This window comes from Pogona vitticeps, chromosome 1 (genome assembly GCF_051106095.1).
Source record: "Pogona vitticeps strain Pit_001003342236 chromosome 1, PviZW2.1, whole genome shotgun sequence".
Taxonomy (NCBI): domain Eukaryota; kingdom Metazoa; phylum Chordata; class Lepidosauria; order Squamata; family Agamidae; genus Pogona; species Pogona vitticeps.
Window position 1 is genome coordinate 196,371,396 of NC_135783.1, and position 21,163 is coordinate 196,392,558.

Below are 21,163 nucleotides of genomic sequence, written 5' to 3' on the forward strand. Positions count from 1 at the left end.
TAACTCTTAAACATTTTGCTGGTGTGACTGCAACCTGAGTCAGTTTGGACACAAATTATACTACTAAGCAGGAAATGTAATTCCATATGGATGCCTTGGTTCTCTTCCATCTACATACAGTGGTGCCTCGCTTAACGACGATAATCCATTCCAGGAAAATCGCCATTAAGTGAAAACATCGTAAAGTGAAAATAAAAAGGCCACTGAAACGCATTGAAAACCTTTCAATGTGTTCCAATGGGCTTAAAACTCACCGTCCAGCAAAGATCCTCCATACGGCAGCCATTTTCACTGCCTGTATAGCGAGGAATCCGTCCCTAAACACAGCGGAGACCCATTTTAGTTACCCAGCGACCATTCTGAAACCGCCAATCAGCTGTTTACAAATCATCGTTTTGCAAAGAATCGGTTCCCAACGCAGGGAACCAATCATCGCAAAGCAAAATTCGCCCATTTAGACCATTGTTTTGCAATTGCAATTGCCATCACAAAAAGATCATCGTAAAGCGGATTTATCGTAATGCGGGGCAATCGTAAAGCGAGGTACCACTGTATTTGAAACAAGCCATTCCACTGCAAGGATGTAAAGGATCCTCCTCTATTATCCTCTGTTTAGGCTGTCCCAACTCAGTAGGAAGCCTCAGTGAATTTTCAAGCCCCGTAAGATTCCTCAACCCCTTGTAAGAAGACAGAGAATGACATTTTTAACTCATCAAAGCCTATGTGATTTGACTCTGAAAAAAAACAAGTGCCTTCTCCCTCTCTGAAGCAAACTACATACAAATACAGCAAACACAGAACCATGGGTCGATTGTTAAAGATGGGCAAATCCCCTTCCCAGAGTTTCTACCTTTAAAAGACTGTACCAAAAACCACCAGGAACTGTCCTTTAGCACCACTGCATTATTTGGGTGAAAGTGTTATCTGCACATCTTTGTTTAATTTGCACACACAGAGATCAGCCATTCCTGTTCTCTTCCCTTTTCAAGAGCATCACAAAATTTCTTACCTTTCAAAGAGCAAGGAGAACAATTTTGAATCTCCTCATCTTCGCATGCAAGGAGCAAGAAAAGGGAAGGTTTGCATCCCTACTCTGTTAGCGCCAAGCTACACAGATTCATCCACAGAACTGACACCTTGTTTTTGCTGTATGGACACAACAATTGTCACATATTTCATAATACGAAAAAATAAATAAATGCTAACATAGCTGCCTTATGAATAAGCACTCAACAAAACAAGAGTGAACATTCTGGTTGATGCCAAAAATTTCACTGTTTTGTTCCCCTGCTTCTCCGAGAATGACAGAAACATCCATATCTACACAGCCTGGGAAAGCCACAATCTCCAAATATAAACTTTATTGTCTTCCCCTTCATCCTCAAGTGACAGAAATGTCCATTATCTACGGAGCTCAGGAACGTGGCAATCTCCAAATAGAAGTTTTCTAAATATAAAATGGGGAAGGAGTAATATACCACTCGGGACTGCGGAACAAGCAAAGATAAATGTTGTGAAGCCTGTTGTACTTTATGGCGGCTAATACAAACGGCCACTTTGTTCTAAGCTGCTCCTGGCTGCTCAAAGCAAACCAACCTGCGACACAAGTCCAGCCAGTTTATCAGCCAAGTAGCTATTCTAGCCATGGCGGCACCTGTCAGTGTGAGAGGAGAGTGCGGTAGAGCAGTCAAAGCGCTGGACCAGGTGCACAGCCACGATACTCGCCAAGTGACTGTGGGCCGTCTGTCCTGTCTCGTCTTGGCTTATCTCACAGGGTTCAGAGGCCAGAGGGGGAGGAAGAGAGCCATGGACATCACCGCGAGTTCACTAGAGGAAAACTTGAGTTATACATGTAACTAATAAAAAACAAAAATATAGCTTCCCTTGTGTCCCCGCCATTACTGGCACCTTTGCAAAAAAAAAAAAAAGTACACAAGACTTCCTATTCACCCAAAGTATCTGGGGGGAGGAGAGACAGAGTGTCGCATCTTCGTTCAGCTTAACGAGAACCCCTTCTTTCTTTATCTAGATAAAATCAGTCCCTCCCTTGCTTACACTGAGCAGGGCTGACCAATGACAAGACTGGGCAGAGACAGGAATGTACTGATTTCTAGGGATGAGATTTACACTGTATAAGAAATTTTTTTAAAAAGACATTAAAGCAGCTCCTGAAAGAGGCTTCGCTGTTTTCATGGTCTTTCATTGATCACCAAAAGCCAGCCTCTAAAACACAAATGAGTCACATTAACAAAAAGAGATAGAGAAAAGTTACCTGTCCGCTCACGTTTTCCCCTTTCATTTACACTTTTACATCCGGAGTCTGTCAAATCATTTGGGAAATTTCTGATCCGACAGTGTCACAAGAGTCAGTGTCAGTAGTCATCACAAATTTTGAGGGGAGCTGGAATTTTGAATCTATAAAAGGTTTTGCATTGGTCGGACGCAAGTGAGGAGTGATCTTTCTTTGCTTCCGTCATTACTTGTGGGTGTACAAGCGCCTCTCCATCTTGGAATGGACTACCTACCTGGCTTTCTCTATTTTTCCTTTTGGATCATTTCCCCTTTTATTGCCTTCTTCTCTTGAATGAGTGGGAGACTGCCCCCCCTTTTTTTAAAAGATTAGGTCCTGCCACATGCTATAGAAGCATGATCAACAGTGGACTTTTCTCAGGACATAGGAAGACACCTTACAGAGTCAGATTATTGTTCCTTTTAGCTCAGTATCGTCATTACAAGGCTGGGCAACACAGTGTTTCGGGTCTCTGGCTGTGGAGCCAGAGGTTGGAAGTTCGATTCCTCCCACTGGGCTTCTTCGACAGGGGCTGGATTCCATGATCAGTAAGGTCCTTTCCAAGTCTGCAATTCTAAGATTTCTAAGATCTACACAGACAGATAGTAGCTCCCCAAGGTTTGACCAAGAATGTCTTCCCAGCCTCATCTGGGATGCCAGGAATTGAGCCCAAAACCTTTGGCACACAAAGCAGTTGTTAATTTGCCACTGGGCTAGTACAGCCTTTTTCCTCCTTAAAGGCTTCTCATAAATTTGAACGCTCTGGAAAGGGGTATGCCCGCCTGTATTAGTTTCTATATTAAGCCGTCTCCTTCTGTTTTAATCCAATTGTATTGACTGCATCCCACCTTGAGATCCGTTAATATGGGGCGGGTTGGAAATACTTAAGCAACAAAAATAAAGCATTCAATGACTATAAATGAAATTATTATCAGATAGACTAGGGTTTCTGGTACTATACGGCTTTGAAAGGCATCAAGGCTGCACATTTCAAAAGCTGTAACTTTCCTCTTGGACTAGAATTAAGAAACCAAATCTGTTCCCTCTCAGGCATTTTACAAACTGCCCATTTCCTGAAAGGCCTACATGTTTCCTGTGTACTTTCCAATTTAAATGTGTTATTTTTCTTTTCCCCCAGCCATGGCAATGAATGCTTTCCCAAAAAAAGCTTTCAAATTTGGACAATAAAAATCAACCTCCATGGGTGGGAGGATTTCCGATACAGGCATAAGGCCATTTTAAAAAGAACATAACTCTAACCAGCAACCACAACTGAAGTTTATTTACTGCCCCCTGTTTGACTTTGGTTTCAGCTGGTTTCTTCTTTAGAAATGCATGAGGTTTACTCTGTAGCAAGCACTTCAAGTGGTCTTTTTACATTTACTTAGAAGTCAATCCTTTTGGGTTCAACAGGACTACTTCCTTCCTATTGTTTAAACAGTGCCCATGATTTTGCAGCCAGTAAATTTTTGAACAAGAATCCAGCAAAGCAGCTCTTTATAAAGCAAGCAGACTTTTCTATGTTTCCCAGTTGTTTCCTCATGATGAAAGGGAGCCCATGGGAACCTCAGGACGTTTGGACAGAGGGAGTGGGGGGATCGGAAAAATTTTATTGCTAAAAAACTGCTGTGGCTGATAACATCATCAGTCTTATGCAACTTAAATTACAGAAGAGGATTTCAACCATAGAGTAGCCAGATGCAAAAGAGAACAGGGGTCCTGTGCTTTTAAGAGTGGTGTAGAAGGAGGAACGACTCTTTCACACCATAATGCTACTTGAAGCAAAACCAAGAACCATACACTTTGGAAAGCAGAGCGAACCAAACAGCAGTAATGCTTCTGACTGATGTGCAGTGGATTCCTTCAGGAATTTATTTTAATAAGCAAACATACCCTCACCACTATTCCGCACATTTTCATTACTAAAAAGATATAAGAATAAATTAAATCAGATTATCCATCATCCTGTAGCACTGTTCTAATCTAACCCTGAGGATGTAACATGTAACTAGATGATCAGCAGTGTACATTCACTTGGAAGCAAATTCCACAATGTTATTTGGGTAAGTAGAAGAGTATATCAAATACTTTTCAGCTTGTTTTTAATTCTACAGAACTAAACAGAATTTAAGGATGGCAAATTTTCAGTGGATTGCCTCCTGATCTTGCAAACATAACATTTATCTTCACTAACACAGTTTAATCCTATCTAGAGTTGGATGCTCCTATGCCCATGGGCATCAAATGGCCTTAAACACAGTCAGTTCTGAATGCAATCATGCTGTAAAATTTTAATTGCACATTAGTCATAGCAATGCAGAACAAATGTATAATACAGGAACAAGCATTCACTGCTGGCAGTGCCACAAAATTCTCACAGACTGTGTGTAAAGCCCCATTTCAGAAAAGACTCTTATTTACAAGCATGACATGTCTCGTTTTTGTCTTATGCCTCACTAATGCTTTTTTAAAAAGACAATGTCAGAAAAAGTAGACTCTTATTTCAAAGTTGTACTTTTAAAAGAGCTCGCTGTATCATTCTGCACTAGCATATCAGGCAAAAACAAAATAAAGACAAAGATAAAACATTTAGCACCTTAAAGCCTAACAGTTCTATTTTAATGTGAGGTGTGTTTTTTTTGGAAAGTCCACTTCCTTAGACCTATAATTCTCCAATAATTCCTTAGGCAAGTTAACACCTACATTTCACTCACCTGCCCCAAGGCCTTGCCTTCCGTCTCAGGCCTTATTTCCTATTCAAATAGGAAACTGCCCCAGTACTTCCTGAGAGGCCAAGGTCTTTGTGGGAGGTGTAGTTCTTTGGAAGGGCCTTCTACAGAGCCTAAAGGACAGTGAGGCCACACTTCCCACAAAGATCTAGACCTCTCAGGACGTAAGGTGCTGAGACAGGAAGCAAGGCCTGAGGTAGGCCTCAGTATGGATATCTATCTGTAGGTTGAAACTTCCAGCATTCTGCTTGGGGAATTCCTGATGAATTCTGGTAGTTAAGGGTTTTGTTTTGTTTTTTAAAAAAAGCACACCCCTAACAACAATATACAGACACAGGTTGCCCACCCCCTGTACTAAAAAAAGAAGCCTGCACTTCTAAATCAGAAACTGTCCATTTGATGTTTTATGGAACCTGACTGTGTAACAGGCCCTCAGCTAACATACCACCACATAAACAGTTGGACAAGCAGGTTTATGAAACCCCCAGTGGGGAAAAGTTAATGGCTACTTGATTCCTTGGGTTTCAGAATGAGTAAGTTATGCAAGCTTGCATTATAAGGATATGGTTGCTGTCTAAAAAAACAACAACAACCCTGCAAATATTACTAACAACAAAACAACTGGCAATCCTCTTCCCATAAGCGAAAGCAGAACAATTAGTAGCTGAAGTAGGACTGTGAAATATGAAAGCTGGATTGAAGAATATGTGGCCCTCCACACAATTTTGTGTTGGCCATTTTTGTTGAGGCTGATGAGAGCTGCATGAAAAACCATCTAGACCACTGGTTCTTAACCTTGGGTTACTCAGGAGTTTTGGACTGCAACTCCCAGAAGCCTTCACCACCAACTGTGCTGGCTGGGGTTTCTGGGAGTTGCAGTTCAAAAACATCCGAGTAACAAAGGTTAAGAACCACTGACTAGACCAGTGGTCCTCAACCTTGGGCCTCCAGATGTTCTTGGACTACTCCCAGAAACCTTTACTACCATCTCTGCTGGCTAGGCGTTCTGGGAGTTGAAGTTCAAGAACATCTGGAGGTCCAAGGTTCGGGACCACTGATCTAGACAACACTAGGTTTAGGAAATCTATGTTAAGACTATTCTCTTGCAAAGCATAAGTTGCCTGTATATTGAACAACTGCACAACAGAGAAGGAATTTCAACAAGGTCAACCTTTTTCACTCTGTACAAACCACATTTGCCCAGTCCTTTGCTGCATCTTGCCATACTATTACAAAGGCTCATATAACAGAGGAAAGTTTGCAATAGACTTCAGAATTGAGAAAGAAGCAGGGTGATTCATTGTATAGAATCAGAACAACGGGTGGAGGTTCTAATTCATTTTTTTTCCAGAGTTGTATGAAGGCTGAATATTTGTTCTCCTTTTCAGTAGGAGATGTGGTGCTGCTGGTGGCGGGAAACTCCAAACAATGAAATTTCCTTTAATTTCTAAAAGCCTTTTGGATCTGGCTGGAGTGCAGATTAAGAGAAGAGAGAATTTGCTGTTGACCTCTCCCTCAATGACTTGCACCTACTTACCCCTTCCCTCCCCCATATCTGCAAACTGTGTGTTCCCTCTTCAGACACTTCCACTCAACACAAGGAAAGGGGAGAGAGAGGAGTGCGTGGTTTGGGATGAGGAAGCAGCATGGTCTGACTCTCTCTAATTTTCAAGGCCAGTGGAACAGAACTCCTCCTAGAACTCTCCAATTTGTGCAGAACAGGCTTGATTTAGATGAGAACCCAGTTCTGTGGAAAAGCATGCACCCCAGTACACCTGCTCCAGAATTAAAGGTTTGCACATCCTTCAGAGATACAATGGGCACAAATCACACTTCAGCGGTTCAATCCAGTTTGGCATGGTGCCCACACAGGTGTTCCATGGGCGCCACGTGCTTCCCTCCCCCACCTTCTCTGCACGATCACACACTCAATGGCTGCATGATTGTCCACTCAGACAAGGAAGCAAGGTAGGGAAGCCTGCAACACTGCCAGTGAGTGAGTGAGCGTGCCAAGGAGGTGGGGGAGGGAAGTGTTTGGCACCCACAGAACACACCTGTGCAGGCTCCACGCGGGACTGGGCTGAATCTCCAAAATGTGGTTCATGTCCATCTCTATTCAGAAGCACCCTGGGCATTCTTTGGAAGAACAGTGGGATATAAATATAATCAATGAAGTAATAAAAGTTAAAATGAATAAACATGTCCCTCAATACACCATAAATGTAATACAGTATATATGTGGCCCTTGCAGGTTGTGACTTGCCTCAAAGCTTTTCTTCAGCAGGAAACATCAACCTGTGTGAAAGATCAGTTCCTGCTTATGGCACCTCTGAGTCTGGACTGTGTTAGCACTGCCATTACACATGGGGCCATTGCTGATCTGTTGGACTCTGCCCTCAACCCAACCCACGCATGCACAGGAGAACGGCCTTTTCTGTCATTGAAACACTAGCAGTAGAAATGCAATATATATCCTGCAGCAGTAGACCAATAAAAACCGGCTGACTACTTGCCGGGACTGTCCCCTTGCTGGAAATGTCATCCGAGCCATTAGTTGAACTACTATGATGTAATGAAGTGGTAACTAATACTGAGGTTCCTCAACAGAAACTGCATTAGAATGACCCCAACACACTGAAGCAATGAAAGAAGATGGGGGGTCAGCATGGCTTGGAGAACTCTTACCCAAGATCAAGGGAAGAGGAAGACCAAGGTGGGCCACAGAGCCTTAAAAAAAGAAAAGAAATCACCACAACCTGAACCACCAGAACCTGAACATCTGCCATCCAACTGAACACAGTTGTTGGCCCCACTGCAGAGATGGGGAGTTTGCTGCACTGCACCTACCATCAGCCACAGCCAGTCTAGCCAACTATGTTGGATCATGGGAGCTATCATCCATTAACAGCTAGACATTCCCCATACAGGGCCATACAGTATCATCACATCATATCTCTCAGCATTTCTATGGTAAAAGTCCTGTGACATTTTGCACCAGAAAATTAGAAATAGAAATCCATATCCTCTGTATGCCATAAGTACTAAAACAGTATTCCTTTGAAGCTGGCATGGCAAAAGGACACAGGGAATGGGGTTATTAATGGGTAAAAGGTAGAGGTCTATGCGGAAAACCAACAGAGGGACTGGAAAATGCAAACCTGAAGTGGGAATAGGATAGCTCAGTGGTTTAGGCCTCTGGCTGCAGAGCCAGAAGTTGGGAGTTCAATTCCCTCCACCGTGCCTCCTTGCCAGGGGCTGGACCGATCCACAGGGTCCCTTCCAGCTCTACAGTTCTAAGATGACAATGATGATGATGATGATGATGACAAATAGTACAAAGTAGAACAAAACACCTATAAGTTGGCTGCTATGTAGTAGTGGAAGAGGGACAGGCAAAATTAGGACAATAGGGCGGCTGATAAAGGCACAGGACAGAGTGGCTAAAATGAAAATCTCTGCAGGTCAGTAGGAGGGGACATCTTTGTGCATGAACAACCCCAAAGTTTAATCCCTGGCATGGCCAGATGGGGGTAGGAAAAGACCCTACCTGACACTGTGGCGAGTCCCTGCCAGAAAGCGTAGGAAATCCTGAGGTAGTAAACAGTTCAGTGGCCTGACCTGACATCAACACAACTCCTTGTGTTCCCAAACGGATAAAGCATGCGGCGGAAGAATGTAGCTAAAGGGATGGCAAAGACAGAAAAAGGAAAGAGAAAGACAGGCACCAAAGGAATGAAGGTGAAGCTAAAGAAAAGTCTGCCCTAGGAAGAGAAGGGGTTGTTCACTGGTACAGTGGTGCCTCGCTTAACGGGTGCTCCGTGTGACGACGAAATCGCTAGACATCGATGTTCCCTATGGGGGAATTTCGCTTTGCGATGATCGGTTCCCTGCTTCGGGAACCGATCATCGCAAAGTGATGATTTTCGGCCAGCTGATCGGTGGTTTCAAAATGGCCACCGGGTAAACAAAATGGCTGCCCGCTCTTTTCTGGCACAGATTCCTCGCTGCACAGGCAGCGAAAATGGCCACGCTATGGAGGATCTTCGCTGGATGGTCAGTTTCAAGCCCCTAGGAACGCATTAATCGAGTTTTAATGCATTTCTATGGGCTCTTAAAAATCACATTACAACGTTTTCATTTTACAGCGATTTCGCTGGAACGAATTAACATCGTAATGTGAGGCACCACTGTATTAGGGAAGGAGAAACAAGTGGGGAGGGATTTGACTCTAGAGAACGAATAGGGCAACAAAACCAAAGGGAAGGACGACAAATTCACATATGACAGACCACAAAGGATATGTTATAATAGATAGGAAGAGGAGGCAACCCACTCAGATACTTCACTTTAAATTCTTGGAGGAATAGTGAAACACAGCCACAACTAAGGAAAAATCAAGACCAACCAGCAAAATGTTTTGTTGCCGTTTTTGGTGGCATTGGCCTTTGACTAACCCAATGCTGTTGTTTTTCATCTACACATACAGGTTGAAATCCTGTTGCATAAATCAGTACTGTAAATTGCACTAGAGCAGGGCCACTGAATCAGTAGGGATTTGGTGAGTTAGCTCTTCCACAGGTTCTGCTGATTCACATATGCCCACTATAGTTCTGACTTACTTTAGTAAGTAGGCCTGCTTGAATCATATGGAGGTGAATCACCAAGTGCCCACTAATTGAGTGGACCTACTCTAGTGTGACTTCCCATGCCTGAACAACAGGATTTGAGCCATGGGACAAAGTGGGCTTTCTTAGTAAACTTGTACAGGATTCCACTCTATATCTACGAGGTCTTTATGGGGCCAAAAGAAGTGAGATTTTTTTTTCTTCAACAGAATTAGCATCCTTTGGAATACAGTGGTGCCCTGCGGGAGCAACGCCCCGTCGGAGGAGCAGCTCTCGGGTGGGCGTCCGGGGCGGAAGGCCGGGACGGCAAATGGGGAAGCGTTAAATCACTTAACGAGGGGCTCTGGGCCATCGCTGGAGCATTCGCTCAGTGATGGCCCCTATGGCGTTTTTTCGCTTTGCGATATTCGCTAAGCGATTCGCTTAGCGAATATCGCATAACGAAGAGGGGGAGAACAGCTGATCGGCGGTTCCAAAATGGCCCCCGGAAGGTCTGCGCCGCATTTTCGCGCCCTGCCCTTGCTTACCGAGGGGGTGAAAATGGCGGCGCTATGGAGGAAGATTGCTTAACGGTGAGTTTTAAAGCCATAGGAACGCATTGAACGAAGTTCAATGCGTTTCTATGGCTTTTTTATTTCCGTTTAGCGATGTTTCGCTATAGCGAAGGTTAATCCGGAACAGATTAACCTCGCTATGCGAGGCACCACTGTATAGTGCTAACAGGGAAAAATGTTTAAAATATTTCATTTCATTTCATAATCCAACATCTAACATTCGCAAGTACTGGAAAGATAAACCTTCCCTGAGTGCCTACAAGTGTGGCCAATTAGACTGTTGGGCCTTCTCAGGTGTGGCCCCATGGCTACTGTACTCCCTTCCTCTGGAACTGAAGAGGTAGCAGAACAAGCCATCAAATGGACCTTGAACAGCCATCTGTTGCCCTCTGCCATTCTTTAACAATGTCCTTCATGCTACTAATTGGTGCTTCCTAACCTTATGAGATTCCTACATTTTGATTGTCAAAATGTACCTCATTTGGATCTCCTCTATATTGCTGTGAAGGCTACAAGGTGGCCTACATGGAATTTAAGTGAATAGAGTAAGAGTCAATACAGCTCACTTTCTTTGCAACTATTCGTCAACACCATAAAAGGCACAGGAGAAGGCACTACATTATCGAAAAACTCTATGTAGGTAGGGGGAAATCTATTATCATGGGAACACAGTTCTGCTCATGTAATTCAATTTTTTTGCTCCTCTTCTCCCTCCTACAGCCTTATCTCACCTCTGTGGAAATCTAGATTTTGAGGATGTTGGGAGAGAAGAACCGTTTCTGCAGATAGAAACGATAAATCAGAATAAATTAATTGGATGTCTGTGCAAATGAAGAATGCAAGCAGATGTTAAAGAATGAAAGCAGAAGAATCCTGGAAAGGGGGTGTGATTTCTCCAGGTTCCTATATCCCCGTTCTTGGTGAACAGGGTCCTGTATCCAAAGAAACAAATATGAATGTGGCTGCCTTGAAATCTTTATCCTGGAACAGTGCTGCTGTCCTTAAGCCATCGATTTTCAAAACAGAGCTTAAATGCACTCTAAAACCAACTTCCTCCCAAGTAAGTTCACTGACTTTTATCAGCTTAGAAACAAAACATAGTTGGACTGAAGTACTGCAACTCCTAAGCCTTATGATTGGGACCAAGCCTCCCTCAACTTAGCAAAGCTTACTTTCAAGTGAGCAGACATAAGCCTGGGCTACGCAACTGCCACCTCCATTCCAGAAAAACGGAAAGCAATGACAGAAAGCTTTCCAGTAACTGCAAAATCAAAGCAATGAACAGCTTGCTGGATGCCCCAGAGTGGTACTGCAATGATTTCAAGGGTATGCTGGATGTTATGTTCCTTTTTCAAAGAGTACAACAAAGCCTTATGCAGATCAAAGCAGGATTTATAGGCAATGCAAATATTTTGGTTTTAATATGGAGCTAAAATAATTACAGCTGCCATAAAAATTATTCAGCAAACTCTTGCTTCATTAACCTCCTTTCATGTCCAACATGGGTTTTACTGGCACTCATTTGATCACCGCCACTGCTTTGTACATCAGACACTTTCTTCCTTTGACAACCCTGCCATCAAAGTGAAACCTGGGGCGAAGAGAAGGGTCTCAAAGAACTAAATGCAGGTAGAGTGCAAGAAGTAGTTCTACAGTGTATGGGTTTCTGATTTTGATGGCATATATGGCAAAGATTCATATTCTAGGAGTGCAAAAAGCATGGCATTAGAACCCCGGCTAGAAAATGAGTAGGCACAAAAAACAAATATGACAACTTCTACCTAAAAGGACTGCATGAGAACATCAAGTAGCATGCCTGCTCATATCAACAAACCTGCCATGCGCAGAAGTTCTGCCAGGGAAGAATAACCCAAGTTCAAAATTTGTGGGGAGGGGATTCTCGAGGGTAAAGTCAAGTTCTTTGACTTAAGTGGCTTTTCAAAATGAGCTGCTTTTAAAGCCACCTTTTAAAAAAAAAACCAAAGGACTTTTGGAATGATATACACTGTACAGTAGTTCTGGCTGGCTGCAAGCAGTACAACAAGGGCAAAGCTGCTCTGACTTCCTGCGAGATGAGATGGGACAATTAAGGCACAGCTACAAGGGAATCCCCCCCTTGCGTACCTTTGCAGTGTGGAACGGGGCATCTCAAACTCCAGACAGGCTCCTACAGCTCCTTAAAAGAAATGCTCCCAACCAAATTAAAAGTAACTAAATGCTGAGGAATTTTAGATTGCTCTAGCTCAAAAAATAATAATAATAAAATCTAGCCGAATGAGCAAGACTAAATGAAATAGCAGACCCTGCCATTTGCTTCCAACTTAGCCATCTCGTGACAAAGTGAATCACAGTATCCACACCCCAGTCAGAGAAGAATCAAATAATTATAGCATCAAGATGACCGAGTGACAGGGCCTGCATTTTTATCAGTCAATTAGGTGTCCTACGCACCACTCTTCAAGATCAAAACATTGGACAAAAGGATAAAGATCACTGCCAATGGCCAAACAGTTCCAGCATTTTAGAAGAATTCCTTCCAAACAGTAAAGCCTCACAGCCCATAATAATCTGCACCTAAACATTCCTTCAAATTCTGCTGCTCCTTCCTCTCCTGTCTGGGAACACTGAAGGAACTAGATTGTTCTTCAGATCCTGAATTATTATTATTACAAAAGGGGCTTCTACTAACATTTCAGGGGAGGAAGGAGAAGAAACCTATACTAGCTCCTTTTTATCACTAGCAACGTTCAGGCAGGCAGTAGCTGAGGAAGAAGGAATGGGAGAGAACGCCATCTCACTAGCCTTGTTGAAAGAGAGCTTGCTTTTTTCCTCTTTCCTCCCCTTTCCTTTTTCCTTTTGTGTCATGACTTTTTAGATTATATGCTTGCAAACTGGGACTATCTATTTTTAGCTGATTTCATGGAAGGCTGAGTCTTTCCGGTTTGAGGAGCAGAATGCTTTAAACAAATAAATATCCGCAGAGATGGGGAATGTTTGAAGGGAGCGGGTACTTGCCAACAGAAACAATCGCAAGCCCTGTTCTTCTGTGTTACCACTTGCAGATCCCACTGCTTTGCACATGTTGCACCTAAGGTGGGAGCAAATCACTCTTCTCCACCTCTGCTTTAAATCTTCCTTAAGCAAGCCAGGCAAAACGGGAACAGCAGGAACTCAACCCAGACCATGTATTTAACTATGAACTCAAGAGGTCAAAAGCCTGCTTAAAATTACCCAGTAGACGCACACCTCTCATACTTGATTTCTTATCCTGTAAGTAACTGTTTCATGCATCTGATGGTGGAGACTGAGCCTACAAAGGCTGACGTCACGACAAGCATGTAATCTCTTCTGATGCTAGGACTCTGTTAAGAGTGCTAAGAAACACTGATGTGGCTTCTCTACAATTTGCTTCTTTTCTCAGCATGCTACAATATGCCTTAAAAAAATCACTGTAAAGTATCTACAAAAAGGGCAAGATTTAAAAACAAAACAACAGACTTCTAAAGTTATATGCGCTCTATCCAGGATCAAGCTGGGTAAAAGGTTTTTAATAACATTTTTCATTCCACCTTTCCTCCAAGGAGTTTGCAGTAGGAAATATACCTGTTTTCTTTTATCTTCCTAAGAATCCTATGAAGGAAAATTCTGGGCCCAAAGCTGTGCAGTTCCGTACAGATAAACACCTGACATGGCCAAGTCTAAATCCAACTCCGGACACTGCACTACAATGGCTTCGATCAGAGGGGTGCAGAGAGTTGTGGGGTTTTTTGCAGCACAATTCCCAAGACACAACACTGCCCACGTTCAGCTTTGACTATCAGAATCTGGAGAAACTGCTTTTTCTTTGGATCACACCTCACTGAATCTTCTAGTCAGCAAAAAATTAACTTCTCCAAGAACTGACTGTAACTATGATCACACAACTTCTGCAGAGAATCCCTGCTTCATAGTCAACAGCAGAGCAACACTGATGTGATTTCAACTTCATTTTAACAGAGTTCGTTTCTCATGAAATTGTACAAGACCTTTATAGTGCCCACTGTAGCAAGCACGTTTATTATGGTGGAAGGAACTTGAATCGATTAGAAGAGTTTTCAAAGAGGTTGCCATATTAGCCTGTTTTGACATACATAAACTTAAAAAAAGCCACACTAAATACTGCAGCACCTTAAAGACTAAAAGAATTCAAGTGTGAGCTTTCCGGCATCGCAATCCACTTCCTCAGGCTCAATAGCTCAAAAGGGACTTATTTCCTGGTACAAATGCTTAGCAAGGCAGCCTACATGCAACTCGCAACTTGAAGATCACACAGCTGAAATCACAACATTTAGGAACAGCATGGGAGACTTCCTTGGCTTCTGTCAAGCTATGTTTCCCGAGAACACTTTCATCTTTGCACTGCAGGTAGCATCTTTACAATCCAGAACATGCAACCTCCCCAAAAACAGTCACTGTTTCCTGACCAATGTAATAAAATGAACATAAGCCAAACAGCACAGACCAAAGAGCCAGCCCCTCCTTCGTACACTTGCAAACCCTACCAGAAGATTCCCGTGAGAAGCCGAAACAAATACAAAGTTAGGAGTGTTTCAACTCCACGAACTCAGTGTGCCCCACTCTCACTGGGGCATACACCAGAGTAAGTAAACACAGGACTGCAACATCTGCTGGACTGTGGCTCCTGAATTTTAGGCACACAGGGTGGGACATGTCCCCCTGTACTCTAGTCTAGGGAATGCATTCAGGAGCCAGAATTCCTGATGGTATTTCAAATGCCAAAAACTTCTAGACATCAGACAGGACTGAGGACTTTGGTCTCCATCTGAACCAGAAAGGCACATACAGTATAACCAAATAATTCTTTACAAAGAAGTACTTACCTACAGTCCTTAAGCCATATTGCAATTTTTTCATTTGGAATATTGCCTGCAACATTCAGGATTGGTGGAAAAGGGCAGAGAAAAGACAGACAGACAGACAGACAGACAGACAGACAGACAGAAAGTTATAAACTGATGACCAATGCATTCAATTAAAAAGAAGTCTGGGCATCTTGCTGGTGTCCCAGAATTTAACTCAATTTATTCAGTGAGGCACTGGAAGAGCACAATTAAATTAGGCAGTGCAGGAGAAGCCACAGAATCCCTAACCCTGCCTTAATGTTTCGAGGACGGCCCAAAAGCATACAAAGGCTGGCCCGAATGAAATTTTACTGAAATCGGATGCATGTGCTCAGAACGAAGCACTCCGCGCATAAATCTCTCCGGGACTGCAAAGGCAACAGGCGAGCGAGCCTACCCTTGGGAAACAAGTCCAATCCCAGGGAATCCTGCAAGGGAGCAAAAGCCTCCCGAAGCAGAAGCAGCAGCAGTTCTCCTTTCCGCCAGGTATCGCTTCCCCCCCCCCCCTCCCATCGTCCCCGCCGTTATGCGCTCAGGGCTGCAAAAGAAAACTCTCGGGGCCCTCGTCAGGCTCCCGTCTTGAGGCGCCCACTTCGGCGGCCGTCGTCCAGCGCCTGCCTGCAGCAGGAGTCCACCACCTCCTCCCCCCACCCCCGGGCCCCACAAGGTTCGCCCGGCCTTTGGGGAACCCTTTCCACACCACCAGCACCACCACCACCCCCGCGCGAGTGCGAAAGACCCACGACGCGCCCCCCCCCCGCGAGTCTTCCGGGTCCCACAAGACTCTTCGCTGGCCGCAGTTCGTTCTCTTCGGGAGACTATTTGGGCGAGGAGGCGGAGAGGGGGCCGGGGGGAGGCGAAGAGAGAGGGAGAGAGAAAGTAAGTGCGTGTGTGTGTTGGGGTGGGGGGGGAAACAGACCTCCTTCCGCTGCAGCCAAGGGTAACTTGTCCCCGGCGACCTCCGGCTCCGCCGCCGCCGCCGCCTGTTCGTCCGCCTCTGGCGAGAGGCGCTCGGCTTCTGAGGCTTGCCAGGAGTCCCTGCTCTTGGCCCAGGCCTTGCGCTTCTGGGCGACCCCTTGCCACTCGTCGCGCTCCTCTTCCGCCGCCGCCGCCGCCATCGGGAGCCCCAGGTCGCTTCGGCCGCGGCTCCGGCAGCCCCGCAAGCAGAGGCAGAGGCAAGGCTGGCTCGCCTGCCTGAAGGAGAGAGAAAGGGAAAGGGAGGGAGGGAAGGAGCGCCGCCTCGGGGGGGGCGGGTCCGCGTGCTCGCCAGTCAAGCCCCGCTGCGGGAAGCGGCTCCTTTGAACTGGACGGCCCGCGCGCGCCCGGGCCCTACTCTGCCCCCCCTGCGCCCCGCGCGCGTCAATGAACTGAACGCCGGGACCGGAGGAGGAGGAGGAGGTGGGGGGTCGCGTGCAGCAAGCGCTGAGCCCCGCGGAGGGGCGGAAGGCAGGCAGGCAGGCGGCCTCCGGAGGAGCGGAGCGAGAGCAGGCGCCCCGTCCCTCCTCGCCTTCTCGGGCTCGGGGACACCCCCCCCCACGCTCTCCACCCGCTTCCTCTCCAGCTAGCAACTCGGTAGCAACCAGCCCGCCCGCGGGGGGGGGGAGGTGCGGCGAAGGAGGAGAGGAAGCGAGCCGCTCAGTCTCTGCGGTTCACGGCTCCCTCCCGCGCCGGAATTCTTCAGCGAGGAGCCGCTGACACAATTTGGAGGCTTTTCTCCCTCCCTCCCGGTTCCCCCGCGGCGGAAACCCTGCACGCGGGGAGGGGGAGGGGGGAGAGAGAGGAGACGGAACAGACGGCGGGCTAATCAGCCCGGCCGCCCCATTTGCCGTCCCGGCCTTCCGCCCCGGACGCCCACCCGAGAGCTGCTCCTCCGACGGGGCGTTGCTCCCGCAGCTTCCCAGGGAGGCGGGACGCGCGTCTCAGCTCGCGCCGTCGGAATCTGCGGAAGCGGGAAGGAGCCTACCTGCACTCCTCGGCCGCCGTTCGGATGCGGGGGGGTGTGGCTGGGTGGGGGTGGACCCGAGCCCGCCGGGACGGCGCTGGGGGAGCCTGGTCCTTTCATCCCCTCTCGGCCACTTCCTCCTTCATCCGCCTGCGGGGTGGGGTGCGGTGGGGGAGAGGAAGAGGAGCGGGCCTTGGGATGGGACCCCCAAGGGGAACCTCGCGCCCTTCTTTCCTCCGCCCGTCACCCAGGCAAGCCTTGTCGGGCCGGCGCAGGGGAATTGCTTGATCTGTGAGGCGAGGTGGGGAAGCGAGGTTCAGCCCGGAGGGGCCTGGTGGTCGGCCTTGGCCCTCGCCCTCAGAGATGCTGGCAAGTCTTGGTCCGAGTCCCAAGTCGGAGGCCCTATTAGAGACACCATTTCCCCCTCAGAAACCAAACGGGCGGGGGTAGGGGCGGCCAGTCGCCTCCTAGTCGGAGTCCCTGGTGGGACTGAAGTCCAACTTGACAGCCAGTCCATGCCTGGGGTCCCCTCGTCCTCCTCCTTGTGCGTTGATGGCACCTCTGCAGGCTCCTTTCTTCTCTGGGAGCCCCCTTTCATCGGGAGGGTTTCTTTCTTTCTTTTTCTTTAAGTCCAGAATTAGTTTCTAGTTCGTGCACATTTCCTTTCATCCTCACCAGCCCTCCCCACAAATGTGAGTTTCTCTGATTATCTCGAATACTGTACTTGCAGGGTCCTTAACAACAAGAGTGTGAGGCCTTGGTGGTGAAAAGCAGGCAAGCCAGACAGTGGATAAAGGATGAATTTTCCTGGGAGGCCCAGTTGGGAATCAAGCTTCCAGCATCTGGCAGATTCCAGATTGGCTGAGCTATCAGCATCCTATAAAGAGCTGCAAAAGAAAAGCAACATCAGGAATGGCAGCGGCAGCAGGGGTTGGGCAGGTGTGCTAGTCAGGGCTTAAGTAACCTTTGATTTACAAGTTGTAGAGACTCTCCTCTAAAGACAGTAATTATTAAATGACCAAAATCCTGTTGCTTAGTGCTGTAAATTGCACCACAGTAGGCCCATTGAATCACTGAAGGTTCGGTGAGTCACCTCTGTAAATTCCACTGATTCAAATGGACTTACTCTTAAAGGTAACTTACAATAGGAAACTGTGAGGGTTCTCTGTCGGCCTCCCAAGTTTGTTCAATAAATCAGGAGTCATTTGCAAATCAGAACTTGTAGTAGCCTTTATTTCTTTCTCTAACAGTAACAACTCTTTAACGGTACTCTTAGACAACTTCTCTTGCGAGACCAGCAGGTCCGCAAGGGCAACCCTAGTTCTGTTTCAAAAGGGTTTAACAATTTACCTGCCCAAGGTCCTGGGGTTAGAGGGTTATACTCGGGTAATTCCCGTTCTATCTCTTCTTCATTCAGTAATGGTAAGGTCTCCTCGTCTCCTTCATATCCCCAAAACGAAGATCCCTCTCCCTGACAGGTTCCCCATGGTCCGGGAGGTATCTTCTCCTCTGTGCCTCGGCTGCACGCCATGCCCGGCGTTCCTCTGCTTCTCTGGACACGGCTTCCTGCTCCTCGTTCAGTCTCCTTCTCCACTCACAGGCTTCTGACTCTCCCCAATATGATGGACATTGGGGAAGCCCTTTTCTACATCGATAGTCGGCTTCCTCCCTGGGAACCTTTACCTGTTCCCATAGTCCAGTCCAGGGATCCTGTACCCAAATCAATTCCCAGCCCCTCAGTATATTGTCGCAACTGGTATTTATGTCTCCCATTCCCACCTCAACTGTAGACCGCCCCCTTTCCTCCCTTCCCGCCAAATCTTGCTCAGTCTGTGTAGATGCATTTAACCCTTGTAGGTTTGTCTCCAATTCCCGGGTGTCTATGCTCTCGTGTATCCTCCGGGGCGGGGCAGGAGGCGGAGAGGTTTGTATTCCTTTGGTCGTCTTAGGGAGAGACGGCACTCCGACGAGAACCTCTGCCCTCTCATCTCCTTTATCACAGAAACCAACAGTAAGAAAAAGTTCCGATGCCAATTATTTTGTAGTAAAACATGAAACTGCAGCACTATTATGGACAGACAAAAAACCTCACAATTGAGGCTTTGCAGTGCTACTTTGCCTTTAGTTAAATGCTTCCTGTTTGCAGCTTTTGGCCTGTTTTATTGTTTCCTGATGAGCACAGGCAAGAGATTAGTAAATAATAAATACTTATGAATTACATTTTGAAGAGGCTTTCATAATTACCGCAAGGGCAGCCACTGAAGAAGAAACCTGGCCAAAGGGAAGGCCATTATTGTTCTGTGCTGTCAAGTTGCTTCAGACTTGCAGCGACACTATGAATGAGAGACCTCCAAAATGGCCTCTCCACAGCTGCCCTCCCGAGCTCTTGTAAACTCAAGCCTGTTGTTTCCTTTATGGATTTAACCCATCTCTTATTTGGTTTCTCTTTTTTCCCTCTTCCCATTGTTACTGTCTTTTCCATCATGCCTTCTCATGAGCTATATGACAACCTTGTTTTTATCATTTTTGCCTCCAGAGAAAGTTCAGGCTTGATTTGCTCTACCCACTGCTCATCCAGGGTACCCACAAAGCTCTCTTACAGTGCTATTTTTTCAAATTAAAGTTTTTCTTGTCACCTTTCTTCACTGTCCAGCTTTCACATCTGTCCATTGTAACTGGGGATACAATAGTATGGATAATCTTGGCCTTTGTCGAGAGTGCTAATACATCCTTATATTTTATCTTTTCTAATTCCTTCATTGCTGTCCTTCCGAGTCTCAGCCGTCTTCTGATTCCTTGGTCTCAGCCACCATTTAGATTGGTGAATGAGTGAAGGACATTAGTAGGCAACGCAGTGCTGTATGAAATGCTTCTATGGGATTTGCTACATTAATTCTGCCTGTTTGTTGCAGAGAACCAGTGAACGTAGGTAATGGGAAGCAACAGAATTAGTGGATACTTCACTAAAATAAAAAAACATTTTAAAAAATTCCTGCCACACAAAACCTTCACTGTAGACTGCTCGGGATTTTCTTTAAGCCAGGATTAATCAACTGCAGTGTTGCTCACCAGGCCAGCTCCATGCAGCAAAACAAAGCAAGTGGTGCAATTTCTGAGGAGAGGTAGATGCCGTCAGGAACTGATGTCTGAATGGTGCCGCTAGACCTGAAAGTGCCAGCCTTAGAGAGTGTGTCCTTTGGCATTCTGCCTCCATGCAGCAAAAACTCTTCAGCAGGCATTGCATAATGTATAGAGCAGTAGTTCAAATGGGGGGGGGGAATCATTTAAAAAGGTCAAAAAACTGTAACAGTTTTGCTTGAATCAGCCGATTGCCTGTTCATTGCTAAGGGCTAAAGTCGGCTAATCCTCTTCTGGTTTTGTCAGCACTCCATAAAAGTTCTGGCAACTGAAGCCTTTTAAAATCTTACTTGAATTCATCAGAACCCTTTATTCCCTTTAAAACTTGCAGTTAAGCAGATTAAAAAGCAGCCAGTGCGCTCAGGGCATCCAAATCTGTACAGAAACTAGGCTTAAGGCCCAGAAGAGCCTGGATAGCCTCCTGTGATCCTTCTGTGTAAGGCTTGTTAACTGGGACTTGATGGGATCCAAAAGATCTGGAGGGCAGCAGATTGGGGTGTGCTATCTTAGAAAGTGGAAGAATGTATAAAAAAAATTAAGCTATATCGTCACTGGCCACTTTCCTCTGCCCCAGGACACTGTTCTTCGGCCCAAGGAGTTGGTAAATTTGAGTACCCAGCTCCTGGGGGTGGGTAGTGAGTAGCCTGCATAATTATTGTAAACCACCCAAAGAGAGTTTTAAGTGCTTGGGTGGTATATAAGCAGCACACTTTGCTTTAGTCCTGTCACAAATTCCTTTTATGGGTCTGAACTGAGCCCTATGCAAGCTGCCATCTGACTGAAATAAATAGTGTGTGGGGGGCTTTATTATGAATGTCAGTTCAAAAGTGAGCTAGATAAGAAGGTTAATGGTATCACCAGTTATTTATCTAGCTTGTAACTGGCAGCTCCATATCTGGCAGCCTCAGAGCAGGAAAGCTATTTTCTGTTGTCTCTTTTTCACTACCCAGTTTCTCACCAGCCAGTTCTTAGTGTCAGGAAGTT

At 46.0% G+C, this 21,163-nt stretch overlaps 1 protein-coding gene and 1 long non-coding RNA gene across 5 annotated transcripts in view; one reads left to right on the forward strand and one right to left on the reverse strand.

The window, feature by feature from the left end:
* The window catches only part of ITPRID2 (ITPR interacting domain containing 2), an 80,068-nt gene extending 63,725 nt beyond the window's left edge, over positions 1-16,343 (reverse strand). The window contains exons 1-2 of one of the 4 annotated variants that reach the window (XM_020808256.3): positions 16,019-16,336; positions 15,079-15,124 (exon numbers count right to left, since the gene is read on the reverse strand). In XM_020808256.3, coding sequence (XP_020663915.3) covers positions 15,079-15,124; positions 16,019-16,217 — 245 coding nt within the window. In that variant the 5' untranslated portion in view covers positions 16,218-16,336. Of the gene's footprint in view, positions 1-15,078; positions 15,125-16,018 lie in introns of all 4 variants that reach the window. The other 3 variants (XM_072980977.2, XM_072980978.2, XM_072980985.2) reach the window with 3 other exon arrangements.
* Positions 15,157-20,496, forward strand: LOC140702241 (uncharacterized). The gene is made up of 2 exons (XR_012081332.2): positions 15,157-15,978; positions 17,772-20,496. It is a non-coding gene; the product is annotated as an uncharacterized LOC140702241 (long non-coding RNA).
* The last annotated feature ends 667 nt before the right edge of the window (positions 20,497-21,163 follow it).